Genomic DNA, 13102 nt, shown 5'->3' with positions numbered 1-13102 from the left:
CATTGGTAATAGTATACTGTAGAAAGCTTTAATGACTAGGAAATATTGTATTGTACCCATCTATAAACTGAAATGACCCGGTAATAGGTTTCCTTCACTTCACATCAGAGAGGCTCAGCACATGTCAGATAGAGATTCAAAGGGAAAGTCTTGGAAAAGCTCTCTCGTGAAGCAGAACAACATAATAAGTTAAAGCAGTCAGCTAAGAATTGATGAGCAGCCTTCAGTAATCAATAGTAGTTAATGAATCCAGCACTGATCCTGATACACTGGTGCAGATTCATTTCAATAGACCTTAGCAAGTGCACTATAATATCAAAGTCACCAATATATTTTTTTTGCTGCCACTGTATAATCCATCACCCAAATTAGTTATTCTGTAATTCTTACTGTTCAGCATCGGCACATTTTGCTTTGCAAGTATCCAGAGATATTGCTAATTCTGTGCACAGCTGGAGTCCGCTTACCATTCAGCAGAACAGCACAATGTGGCGATGACGGACTACCCAACTGAAGAGTTAACAAGTTCAGCAAATGCTGAGGACACTAATTAGAATGAGGAAAATGGACAGCGAAGGGAATATCTGGCATCTCAAAAGATATATTAAACTAATTGAACGCAGAAATTTCATAGAAGTTTATATAAACTAATACAACAGGAGAGGGGAAGCTTACAGCATCCGCCTTATTAATCGGTGGAGGACCAGAGGTTATTCTTGTGGAAAACATTTCTTACCAACACATTTTAGGAAAATACAGAAAGAGATCACCACCATTCTTAGGTTTCTTATTGCCAGTTTTAAATAGTCAAAAGGTGAATTAACTTTATTTTCAATATCAACCAACTTACTAAAATTTACTTTCCAAAGTGTAGAAAATTTAAAGCCCTTTTTTTTTATGCAAAAGAAAATGTAATAAATATCACAACAGCTCAAGACAATCCTGTATGCAGCAAACTACAATACACACAAACAAGGGCTAAGTTACAGAACTGATAAAATTATCAATGGATTTACTCATCGCTCGGATTAGGGATGACTGCAGACGAGTGTATGAAAAATCATCAGTTTCATCTAGAAAACTTTTTTTTCTAATTTTCATCCATATGCCAAAGGTGTGTCTGTTTTTCACGTCTGTGCGAGATCTGTTTTTATACAACTACATTAAAACATCACACACAGTTTCCTTGGTTTATAATAGAAATTTATCAGTAAAAATCGGATGCCACTCTAAGGCCAGGATCACACCTGCGAGGAATACGGCCGAGTCGAGCAAGTCAATACCCGGCACTGCCATCAGCACTCAGGAGCAGAGCATGCGGCTCCATGTGTTGATATACGGCCGCACGCTCTGATCTGAGTGTCGGTGGCAGTGCCAGGTATTAACATGCGAGGCTCGGCTTTGTTTCTCACATTTGTGATCCCAACCTAATGGACTGTGTGGGATTAAACTTTTTCCTCACATCCATAGACTTGAATGTGTGAGTCTCCTCTGAGGTTTGGATGAAAGTAGTGCATGCTGCGATTTCCTTCTCATGGACACTCAGACAGAGAAATAAGATCATTCATCTAAACAGCACTAGTCAATACCATGGGTCTCTGTGCTGTCCGATTAAAAATCAGATATCACAAGTCCAATTTATGCGCTCCTCTGCATGAGCCCTTAAAGGAGACATCCAACATATCTACACTTCCACTTTGGGAGGTGGCAGGCAACGTCGATTTAACCTTCGACTGCCACGTCTTGTGCATGTAAATGTAAGCTATCAGCCCATGAGAGGAGTCCTCACAGGATAGGTCCCAGCAACAAAAATAGCCTTATTGCGGCTGCCCGGTAAACGTGAATTGGCCAATTTATGTGATAAATATCACATTTTTGGTAATGGAATTCAAATTTCATAGATTCCATGTTTGTATGCTATAGTGCTACGGAGTCCAACTTTAGTTTGCTGTGCATGGCTGGCAGATATTGTATTTTTCCTCATAAATTAGAATAGACACATACCTACAAATAACTGACAATTATAACCGCGCAAAACAGTCCCGAGTCATAACAGAGCCGAAAGTCCTGGCCCAGTGTGAAGTAGCCCAGGGGCACAATGCGGGCAGCAGTGATAAGACGATGCGACGAGGACCAGATGGATGATTGGTAAAGGGAGTACAAGCCCTTCCCCCCCTTTCCTATGACTTTCCTTCCCTTCTTGTAATGTCCCATAGTAAAGCTTATAAAGCGAATCACCCTAACCCCAATCCCCTTTTACCCAATTTTCCCACCTATCCCATTTTTGTGGGCGTTAAAATCTTTTAATAAAAAGTCTGTTGGAAAAAGGCGAGTACAAGTAATATTTTTTTTTTATTTTATATATCTTATCTCTCCAAATCCTAGAGCACAATAAGGGACATTTGAATTGCAGAAAATAACTTCTTTGTCAATTAACTGTCCAGAGGAAATGCACAAGAATTCAAATTTTCACTGATTAGCTCCTCTCTAATTGCTACAAAGTTAAAAATCTAGCAAATCTCTTCAGACTCATTTTGTTCTCAAACCATAAATTTTATCCCAATTTTCACAAAAATTGTCAGGGAAGAAAGAAAAATCTATGCCATCTATTTTGCCGAGGTTCATAAAATCCAAGCAGGTATACTGTAATAGTGAGAGATGCGAGCGCATCAACTTGAAAATACATAAAACCGTGTGTTCAAGAGCTCAGAACATTCTGCATTGTACAGCACTGCTTATACAAGAGACCTTCACTTATGAATGTAAATGACACTAAGGACCAGCAAGTCATCAATAAATAAACCAATTTATTCCAGATCTTAAGTATTTTACAAGAGGAAAGCTTTTAACCTTGCACTCTCTTAGCTCCTGTGAGATACAGCGAAACGAGGAGGCAGTTTTAGCATTTACTTCATCCTTTACAATGATTAAAAAAAAAACAAAAAACTTCTGAACAAAATCTTTTTCATGTATCAAGAGCACGTGACTAAACATGGACACGTAATTTAACCATTTTTTTCTTTTTTGAACCTCTATTAAAATGTCTAATGTTCCTAATGAAACCATTCATAAGCAGCAAGTCTACATTTCACTATTGCCTATGGAATAAGAACATATCTCTGTGATGACTTTACAAGGACATGGCATATAAATATTAATTCACATACAAGTCGTATCCGTAGATTTGCTTACCCGCCATCATCTTCTGAGCTTCGTACGGCTCCATATAGCCATCATTCTCAGTCACTATTTCGGCAGTTGTCTGGCTTCCCGGGCCCTGCTTAGCATCAAATGGGTCTGCATAGTCTTCAAGAATGATTGGCTGTAAAGAAAAAAAAAAGGAAAAAAAAAATTAAATTAAAAATGACCTGAGAAAAAAAAAAAGTAGGGAGAAGTTCAACATTTCAAACACATATGGGCACTTCAATGACATCAAGACTATAGTAAAGGTGCAAGACTTAACTACGTAGTTCCTACACAGTCCATGTGAAACTGATCTAGTTAATCTATGTCTAGGTGGTCCACGCCTCTCAGCCTTTAAAACGTCCTGCAGAGATTCCCCTCCAGGACTGCTTAAATCAGTCATCAAGTGCAGGGAAAGATGCGCGCTCAGCTCCGGAGCCCGCATCAAAAGGCAGGGACCCAACCGAAGACTTGTGTATCATCAAGTGCAGGGAAAGATACGAGCTCAGTGCCAGAGCCCGCATCAAAAGGCAGGGACCCAACCGAAGACTTATGTATCATCAAGTGCAGGGAAAGATACGAGCTCAGTGCCAGAGCCCGCATCAAAAGGCAGGGACCCAACCGAAGATTTATGTATGTGTCATTAGTCATGAAGGGGTTAAAGAATTCACTGGGAAAAAAAATCTGTGTAACTCGCGTACTATACAAGCCTAATCTTGGTGTTTTGAGAATATTAGTCAACCCACCCCTCTCCCATAGGTGATAGGTGTGCGAGTAGTTGTTTTCTAAGCACTTTGCACCTGTGTTACCTCCGCCTTGTATCATCATTACTAATAGAGTTGAGCGAAACAGGTCGGCCAGATTCATAAGTCGCCGACTTATGGCAAAGTCGGGTTTCGCCGACCGAATCCCGACCACAGCGTGAAGTCGGCTATGCGGTCGGCAAAACGAGCGCCAAAGTCGGATTTCCCAGAATGTTTGCACGTGACTTTTTTCAGCCACTGAGCAAGGCCGTACACTGTGGGCAACGAGATGACATGTGCAGCGTCGAGAGAGCGAGATTTCATGCACTTTAAAACAGCGGTCCGGCATGTAGGTGTGTTTACTGTCCTCCACTCCCTGCTGACTTTGCTTCCCCATTGACTTGCATTGGGTTCTGTGTTTCAGTCGGACCTTCGACTTTTCCCGATAGTCGGCCGATTTCCTTCGACTCGACCCTAAAAAAGGCAAAGTCACTGATCTCTAATTACTAATGTGACCAGGTATTGGTAATTTTAGTGCTTATTTTTGTGATGTTTTTGAATACAAGTTCTTTTTCAGTGAATTTCTTCGAACTCACACCTCATTCACCACCTGAATCAGTTTTGCGTCAAACCTCGTTTGATCCCTTTTAAAAGTTGTGCCTGTCATTTTTTAAACTTCTGAAGAATATGATAGCAATTATATAAAAAAAAAAAAAGACTTTGAACCTTTGCTTAGCATAAAAAAAATAACAGCGCTAATTGTTTTTCCACATATTTGGGGATATCATACACCATTGATCCAACAAGCACTGTAAGCAAGTGTGTAACACAAGCTGTATGTAAGCATTATTGTATCTGGATTTCTGCCACGTGTCACTCAAAACACTGCAAGCGCTGGTGGCAAGTATTGATATACGCCGCATAGGGAAAACAATTGTAACCGTTCCACAATGTAGGAGTAAAGACAACGAGGCACATAAGAAAAAAAAATTAAAAGTAATAGCGCGTTCCTAATGTTGGCTGGTTTGGGACCCCATACAAGAACTTGAACTTTTCTAGATGGAGATTTTTTTTAAAGAATTTCCAGAAGAACTTCTTACACAATGATCATGTTCAGATGTAAAAGAGGTCGTTCGCTGTTTTTACATTATCAAACATTAAACTCTTTACATACATAAATGTGCATAAGTACGTACACAGAGCAAATAAAAAAAATACTGCTTTTTAAGTTTTAAAAGTTTGCCCATCCTAGATTCCGCCATAAGATTTTAAAATCATTTTTATATTTAAAATAGAATGAGTTAATATTGTTTACAGCTTATCAATATAAATATTTAACCCCTTCACCCCAAGCCAGTTTTCACAATTCTGACCAGTGGCACTTTATGAGGTAGTAACTCTGGAATCCTTCAACAGATCCCACTGATTCGGAGATTGTTTTTTCGGGACATTGTACTTCATGATCGCTGTAAAATTTGTTCAATATGTTTTGCGTGCATATGTAACAAAAAACGTAAATTTGGTGAAAATTTTGAAAATGTTGACAAGTGAATCCCCATTTTTCCAACAATTTGCTTTTGTTTTTTTACGGACCACATCACATTTGAAGTGACTTTGAGGGATCTATATGACAGAAAATACCCAAAAGTGACACCATTCTAAAAACTGCACCCCTCGAGGTGTTCAAAACCACATGCAAGAGGTTTTTAACCCTTCAGGTGCTTCACAGGAATGAGTGGAATGTAGAAGGAAGAAATGAACATTTACCGGTACTTTTTTTTTTCACAATAATTTTATGTTAGACCCAATTTTTTTTTAATTTTTGCAAGGGTAACAGGACAAAATGGACTAATTTTCTCCTGTTACCCTAATGGGACTAATTAACGGATCCCAAGTTGCATTTGGAGAAATCTTGATATGGGGCGTTACCACTGTTTAGGCACATCAGGGGCTCTCCAAACGTAACTTGGTGTCCGTTCATTAGTTATCAAATTTTACATTCAAAAAGTCAAAATGGCCCCTTTTCCTTCGGAGCACTGCCGTGCGCCCAAACCGTTATTTTCCCCCACCTATGGGGTATCTGCATACTCAGGAGAAATTACACAATAAATTTTGGGGTCCATTTTCACCTCTCTTTGTGAAAATTTAAAAATGGGGCTAAAAACATTTTTTGTGGGAAAATATATACTTTTTCATTTTTACAGATCAACAATGTAAAACTCTGTGAAGCACCTGTGAGTTTAAGGTAAATTCCTTGAGGGGTATAGTTTTCAAAATGGTGTCACTTGTGGGGGTTTTCCACTGTTTAGGCACATCAGGGGCTCTAAAAACGCAACACGACACCGGCAGACCTCCTTCCTTTCTAAGCCCTGTTCTGCACCCAAACAGTAGTTTACCCCACATATTGGGTATCTGCGTACACAGGAGAAATTGCACAACAAATTTTAGGGTCAATTATTCCTGTTACCCTTAGGAAAATAAAAAAATTTGGGCTAAAATAACATTTTTGTGGGAAAAATGTGTTTTTTTTTTATGTTCACAACTCAATGTTATAAACTTCTGTGAAGCACCTTGGGGTTAAAGGTGCTCACCACACATCTAGATCAATTCCCTGAGGGGTATAGTTTCCAAAATGGTGTCACTTGTGGGGGGTTTTCCACTGTTTAGGCACATCAGTGGGTCTTGATCACAAGACATGACACAGGCAGATCATTCCATCAAAGTCTGCGTTCCAAAACATCAATCCTTTTCGGAGCCCTGCCATGAGCATAAACAGTATTTTCCCCCAACATATGCGTACTCGGGGAAATTACACAACAAATTGTATGGTGCAATTTCTCATGTTACCCTTTTGAAAATGCAAAATTTGGGACTAAAAAAACATTTTTGTGGGGAAAGTGTGATTTTTTTTTATTTTCACGGCTCAATGTTATAAACGTCTTTGACGCACCTGGGGGTTCAAAGTGCTTACCACACATTTAGATAAGTTCCCCAATGGATCTAGTTTCCAAATTGATGTCACTTGTACGTGGTTTTCACTACTTAGGAACATCAGGGGTTCTCCAAACTTAACATGACCTCTACTAATTAATGCAGTAAAGTTTGCATTCAAAAAGTCAAATGGCGCTCCATCCCTCCTGAGCCCTGCTGTGTGCCCAAACAGTGGTTTTCCCTCACATGTGGGGTATCGGCATGCTCAGGAAAAATTGCACAACAAATTTTGAGGTCCATTTTTTCCTGTTTCCCTTGCAAAACTAAAATGTTTTGGGTCTAAAGTAACATTTTTGTAACAAAGTTAAATGTTCATTTTTGCCTTCCACATTCCAAAAATTCCTGAGAAGCACCTGAAGAGTTCTTGAATGTGGCTTTGAGCACCTTGAGTGGTGCAGTTTTTAGAACGGTGTCACTTTTGGGTATTTTCAGTCATATTATGGACAACTAAAAGTCACTTGAAATGTGATGTGGCCCCTAAAAAAAGGTTTTGTAAACTTTTTGGGAAAAAGATGAATTGGTGGTCAACTTTTAACCCTTATAACTTCCTAACAAAAAAAAATAGGTTTCAAAAATTGTGCTGATGTAAAGTAGACATGTGGGAAATGTTATTTATTAACTATTTTGTGTGATATATCTCAATGATTTAAGGGCAAGAAAATTAAAAGTTTGAAAATTGCTAAATTTCACAAACATTTTGAAAATGTATGTAAACGCAAGTCATATCGAATTAATTTTACCACCATTATAAAGTATAATATGTCATAAAAAAAAAACAATTATAGAATCAGTGGGATCCGTTAAAGTGTTCCAGAGTTATTACCACAAAGTGACACTGATCAGAAATGTAAAATTTGGCCTGGTCATGTAGGTGAAAACAGGCTTGGGGGGTGAAGAGGCTAAGTTGGACCTGAAGACATATGAAGTATGTCTAGCATATCATTGTACTTCTCACATACTTGTCCTTAGCTCCTCCACAAATGCAGGGTAAATAAACACAGACGACAAGAGAATGAGTTGTAGCAGGATTCACTCAACCACATTCAGCGCCAATCTAACTGGCTTCTCTTGCCTTTTGTTATTTAGTAAAATGGTTTGATGCAGCTATGAGCAGTGATAGCATACAGTCCTAATTGATCACTGAGGCATAGAGCAATAGAATGAAGGTTGGTGACACCAGCCACTGTCATTCTTCAATGAGCTCAGAGAAGCAGAAAAAATAATAATATTAAACAGATTCAACACTTAGCAATCACACAACGGTAATTAACTTTAAATGTCAAGCTTCTCCACCAAAATCATCTTTCAAGGACTCACATGACAAACCGCTAACAAAATGGAAGAATCAGACATAGAAGTAAAGGTTGGATGGAAACGCAAAATAGCTCAAAATTTAGATACGGTAATTTGCTCCTAAGTTTAAAGCATGAAATAAAAGAATGGGGAAATAAATTAGAGAGTTTTTATAGCAAAGTGGCTAAAGTCAAAATCATATTCAGGATACTAGTAGAAAAAAAAGAAATGTATCTAAACATAAATAGACATAACCCTGCATATAATCTGTCATAATCACAAAAGGTGGTGGATTTTGCCATACAACAGTCCCAATCAACAATTCAGTATTCAAATTGTAATCAAGAACACTGCAGAATCAATTTAATAAGAAATCGGATTAACCTATCATCAAACATTATGCATAAACTTGGATTTAACAGCCATTCTGAGCTGACAGTCCCTTTAAATCTGCAGCATGTCAATTATTTCAGCATTTTTGCTGCAGATTTCAGCCACACTAATGAGTGGGGAAAAATCTGCACAAAAAAAAAAAAAAAAAAAAATCGTCGTTACTTACCGATAACGGTATTTCTCTGATCCCATGACGGCACGAGAGAGAGAGAGAGAGAGAGAGAGAGAGAGAGAGAGAGAGAGAGAGAGAGAGAGAGAGAGAGAGAGAGAGAGAGAGAGAGAGAGAGAGAGAGAGAGAGAGTGTGATCCGACCTCAGGGACAGGAAACCTACAGGTGAAAAAGGCGGTACCTCTCTCCCACATCAGTTGGTTTACAGAGCATAACACAGAACTTTCAGCTGCAACTCAAATGGTTATACAAAATCCAAAATTAATCAAATTAAGCTTAATAGAGGCACCGCGTGACTAAATAATAAAGCTAATTAACTCACTCTAAAGTGCACACCTGAGTGTGGAAGGGAGGGGATGTATGAGTGCCGTCATGGGATCAGAGAAATACCGTTATCGGTAAGTAACTACGATTTTATCTTTCCCCCATGACGGCACCACGGAGAGAATTACAAAGATTATACATTTAGGGAGGGACCACCGCCTCCAGAACCCTTTTCCCAAAGGTAAGATATGAGGAGCACGCCAAGTCTAGACGGTAATGTTTGAAAAATGCAGAGGGGGAAGACCAAGTGGCAGCTCTACATATCTGGTCTATTGAAGCGCCGATTTTCTCCGCCCAGGATGCCACCGACCCCCTGGTTGAATGGGCCCTTACGTCCTCTGGGATGGCTGTAGGAGGAGTAGGATAGGGTGATGGCGTCCCTTATCCATCTCGCCAGTGTGGCCTTTGATGCTTTTTGACCCTTCCGTGGACCCTGAAAGCAGACAAACAGAGCCCTATAATTCCTAAACTCCCTTGTGGTTGTCAAGTATTGGACCAGGCACCTTTTTACATCTAAGGTGTGCAATACCTCTTCTGTTTTGTTCTTGGGACAGAAGGAGGGTAAGGAGATATCCTGGGTCCTATGAAACTGTGACGGAACTTTGGGGAGATAGGGTAATTGTTAGAACCGACCCAGCCTATCATCCAGTACTTGAGTGAAGGGTGAGTGGGCAGATAAAGCTTGCATATCAGTAATGCGGTGGGCAGAAGTTAAGGCTACGAGGAGGGAGGTCTTAAGGGATAATATTTTTCCGCTATGGGTTTGAAGGGAGATTTGGTTAGCGCGTTTAGCACTAGATTTAGGCCCCGGGGGGGTGCGTAGAGGGATCGGCCTGGATCTACTTGAGGCTCTAATGAATCTCATATCCCAACGATTTTTGGCTAAGTCATGGTTATACAATGCTCCCAAGGCCGCCACCTGTACTTTCAAGGTGCTGGTAGCTAATCCCTTCTGTAGGAATTCCTGAATTGTGGCTATTGGGATTTCTCCCATTGGGTCAGAACGTGATACTGTAATGAATTTTTTCCATACCTTCCCATATGCCTTAGTGGTTACTAGCTTTCTACTTTGTAGTAGAGTGGATATCAAATTTGATGAGAAGCCTCTATTACTTAGGAGTTCCCTCTCAAAAGCCAAGCTGTCATGTGTAAGTTTTTTATGTGGGGGTGATACACTGGTCCCTGGGATAAAAGATCTGGAGTGTCTGGTAGAACCCAGTTGTCTGTAATGGACATCCTTCTCAGCCAGGAGATCCATATTCTCCAAGGCCAGAAGGGGGCTATTACAATTACCATCGCTTTGCCCCCCTGTATTTTCCTCGGTACTAAGGGGATGAGAGATATTGGTGGGAAAGCGTAAGCCATATGATAATTCCAGGGTATCGTGAAGGTGTCTATAGCTACTGGGCCACCTTGGGAATCGATCGAGCAGAAGGTTTCCAACTTCCAATTCCGACTGTTCACAAATAAGTCTATTTCTGGCCGGCCCCAGAGTTTCACAATCTGGTTGAAGACTAACTGGCTTAGTTCCCACTCCCCTTGTTTTAGACGTGTTTGGCTTAGGAAGTCCACTGTTCGGTTTTCTGAACCTTTTTTTGTGGAGGGCTGCCAGAGATTCTAGATTGTGCTCTGCTAGGTGAAAGATGGATTTTGCTACCTCCATCAGCGCCCGAGACCTGGTGACCCCCTGGTGGTTTAGGTATGCTACCACTACCTGGTTGTCTGAGAAGACCCTTATGTGTTGGGAGCGAAGAGAATCCAGAAAATGAACGAGAGCTAGCTTTACTGCCAGCAACTCCTTCATGTTTGAGGAGGCTGACTCTCTTCCCTGAGTCCAGGGCCCTTGCGCCACCTGATTGCCTAGATGTGCACCCCACCCCCAGGGACTTGCGTCTGTGGTTAAGAATTTTGCCGCTGGTAACACCCAAGGAACCCCATTGGTTAAATTTACTGGATCTGCCCACCATTCTAAGGAGTGTATTGTTTTTTGTGAGATGTCTAATTGCATGTCTAAATTCCAGTGTTGTAAAATGCCTGCGTCTAATATTTCCCACTGTAGGTCTCGAGTATGACTTTGTGCCCACTGCACCGCGGCATGCAGGCTGTCATTGATCCCAATAGAGACATTGCTTTTCTCAGGGTAGTGACCGGTGAAGCTGACATTTGTGACACAACCTGTGCCATTTTTTGAACCTTCGTCTGTGGAAGATAACATTTCTGTTTGGTTGACTCTAGTATTATCCCCAAGTACTCCTGTACCTGACTTGGTACAAATCTGGATTTGGGTAAATTCAGCATCCATCCTAGACTCGCTAGAGATCTCATGACCATGTCCAATTGTTTTTTGCAGTGGTGAAAGGAGACGTCTACCACTAAGAGATCGTCCAGGTATGGGACTATCAGGATGTTTTGCTCTACTATGTGGGCCATTACTTCTGACACTATATTTGTAAATACCCTTGGAGCAATAGCTAGCCCAAAGGGGAGAGCTCTGAACTGATTTATCTCCCCCTGGATCGTCACCGCTACCCTGAGGTATTTCCTGTGGTCTCTGTGAATGGGTACATGGTAATATGAGTCTCTCAAGTCTAATACGGTCATGAAGCATGATGGGGAAAGCATTTTTTTTTTTTTTATTTTTTTTTTTTAACACACAAGATTTTATTGTTTCCATTTTGAAATGCTGAATTTCCAGGAACTTGTTCAGTCTTTTCAGATTTATGATCACCTTGTACGTTCTGTCTGGCTTTCTGCAAAGGAAGAGAGGGGAGTAGAAGCCTTTGCCTCTTTCCTGGTAGGGGACGTCTTGTAATACTTCCCTCTCCCTTAGATTCGCGATTTCTTGTTGAAGAGCCAACTTTTCATGTGATGTCTTTTGGGGCGTTATCACAAAAGAATTGTTTGGGAGGGTATTGAATTTTAGTCTTAGACCTTCTTTTATTATGCTCAATATCCACAAGCTCGTGGATATTTTTTACCAGGCCTGGAGAAAGTAGGACAATCTTCCCCCGACCCAGGGAGCACCTTCATTGTGGCTTTTTGTTGTCGGGGGGGTTTGTTAAACATAAAGCCTTTGTTTCTATTTCTTTTATCCTCCCAACCTTCTTTGTTCCCTTTTGGGGGTCTTCGTCGCATAAATCTTCTGCTCCGAAAAGGTCGTTTGTATGACTGACTAGGGAACCCGGGAAAGGACTTTTTCTTGTCTCCTGCCTTGTCCAAAATGTCGTCTAGAGTTGAGCCAAATAGAAACTCGCCCTCACATGGGATTGAGCACAATTTGGCTTTAGTCTGCAAGTCTCCTGGCCAGCATTTTAGCCATAAGGAGTGTCTCTCGGCATTTGAGAAGGAAGCTGCTCTGGCTGCCAAACTAGTCGAATCCACTGATGCATCCGCCAGGAAAGCAGCCGCTCCTTTCATTATAGAAACTGATCTTTGAATCGTTTCTCTTGAGACCTTTTCTTTTAGTTGGGAATCTAAATGATCCAACCAGACCATTAGGGCGCGTGCCGTACACGTGGCTGCTATGGCTGGCTTTAAACCACCTCCTGCAGCTTCCCAAGAGTTTTTTTTAAAGTTTTTCCTTTTTTATCCATTGTGTCCTTCAGGGTGCCCATGTCTTTGAAGGGCAGGGCAAATTTTTTAGAAGCTTTTGCAATAGCCACGTCTAGTTTAGGTGCTTTGCTCCATAGGGAGCAGGCCGGATCGTCAAAGGGGTATTTTCTCTTGGGTGTTTGGAAAAAAACAGATAAGAATGTTCTCCTTTCTCATTTAATTAGGGAGTGGATTTTCTCATTTATCGGAAAAGCCCTCCGTTTTTCTTGTTCTAGCCCACTGAACATTAAATCTTGGGCCATTTTCTTAGGGCGCTCGTCTACCAGCTCCATCGTGGTCCTCACGGCTTTTACAAGGGAATCTGTTTCTTCAATAGGGAAGCAGCTGCGTCCCCCTTCCGAGGATGATGAGGAAGACTGGGAGGATGACGAATTACTTGAGTCAGATAGTTCCC

The 13102-nt window shown here is 40.8% G+C and overlaps 1 protein-coding gene across 9 annotated transcripts in view; it reads right to left on the bottom strand.

The window, feature by feature from the left end:
• SHF (Src homology 2 domain containing F) overlaps positions 1-13102 on the bottom strand; it is a 377119-nt gene that overhangs the window by 275970 nt on the left and 88047 nt on the right. For all 9 annotated transcript variants that reach the window (XR_012234384.1, XR_012234383.1, XM_073586879.1 and 6 more), the window contains exon 2: positions 3193-3322. Coding sequence is in view for 7 of the 9 variants with exons in the window: in XM_073586879.1 (XP_073442980.1) it covers positions 3193-3322 (130 nt within the window). In the remaining 2 variants the exon portion in view is untranslated. The remainder of the gene's footprint in view (positions 1-3192; positions 3323-13102) is intronic.

Source organism: Dendrobates tinctorius, unplaced genomic scaffold (genome assembly GCF_039654945.1).
Source record: "Dendrobates tinctorius isolate UK_male_01 unplaced genomic scaffold, ASM3965494v1 ptg000097l, whole genome shotgun sequence".
Taxonomy (NCBI): Eukaryota; Metazoa; Chordata; class Amphibia; order Anura; family Dendrobatidae; genus Dendrobates; species Dendrobates tinctorius.
This window is presented reverse-complemented; position numbering and strand designations above follow the sequence as displayed.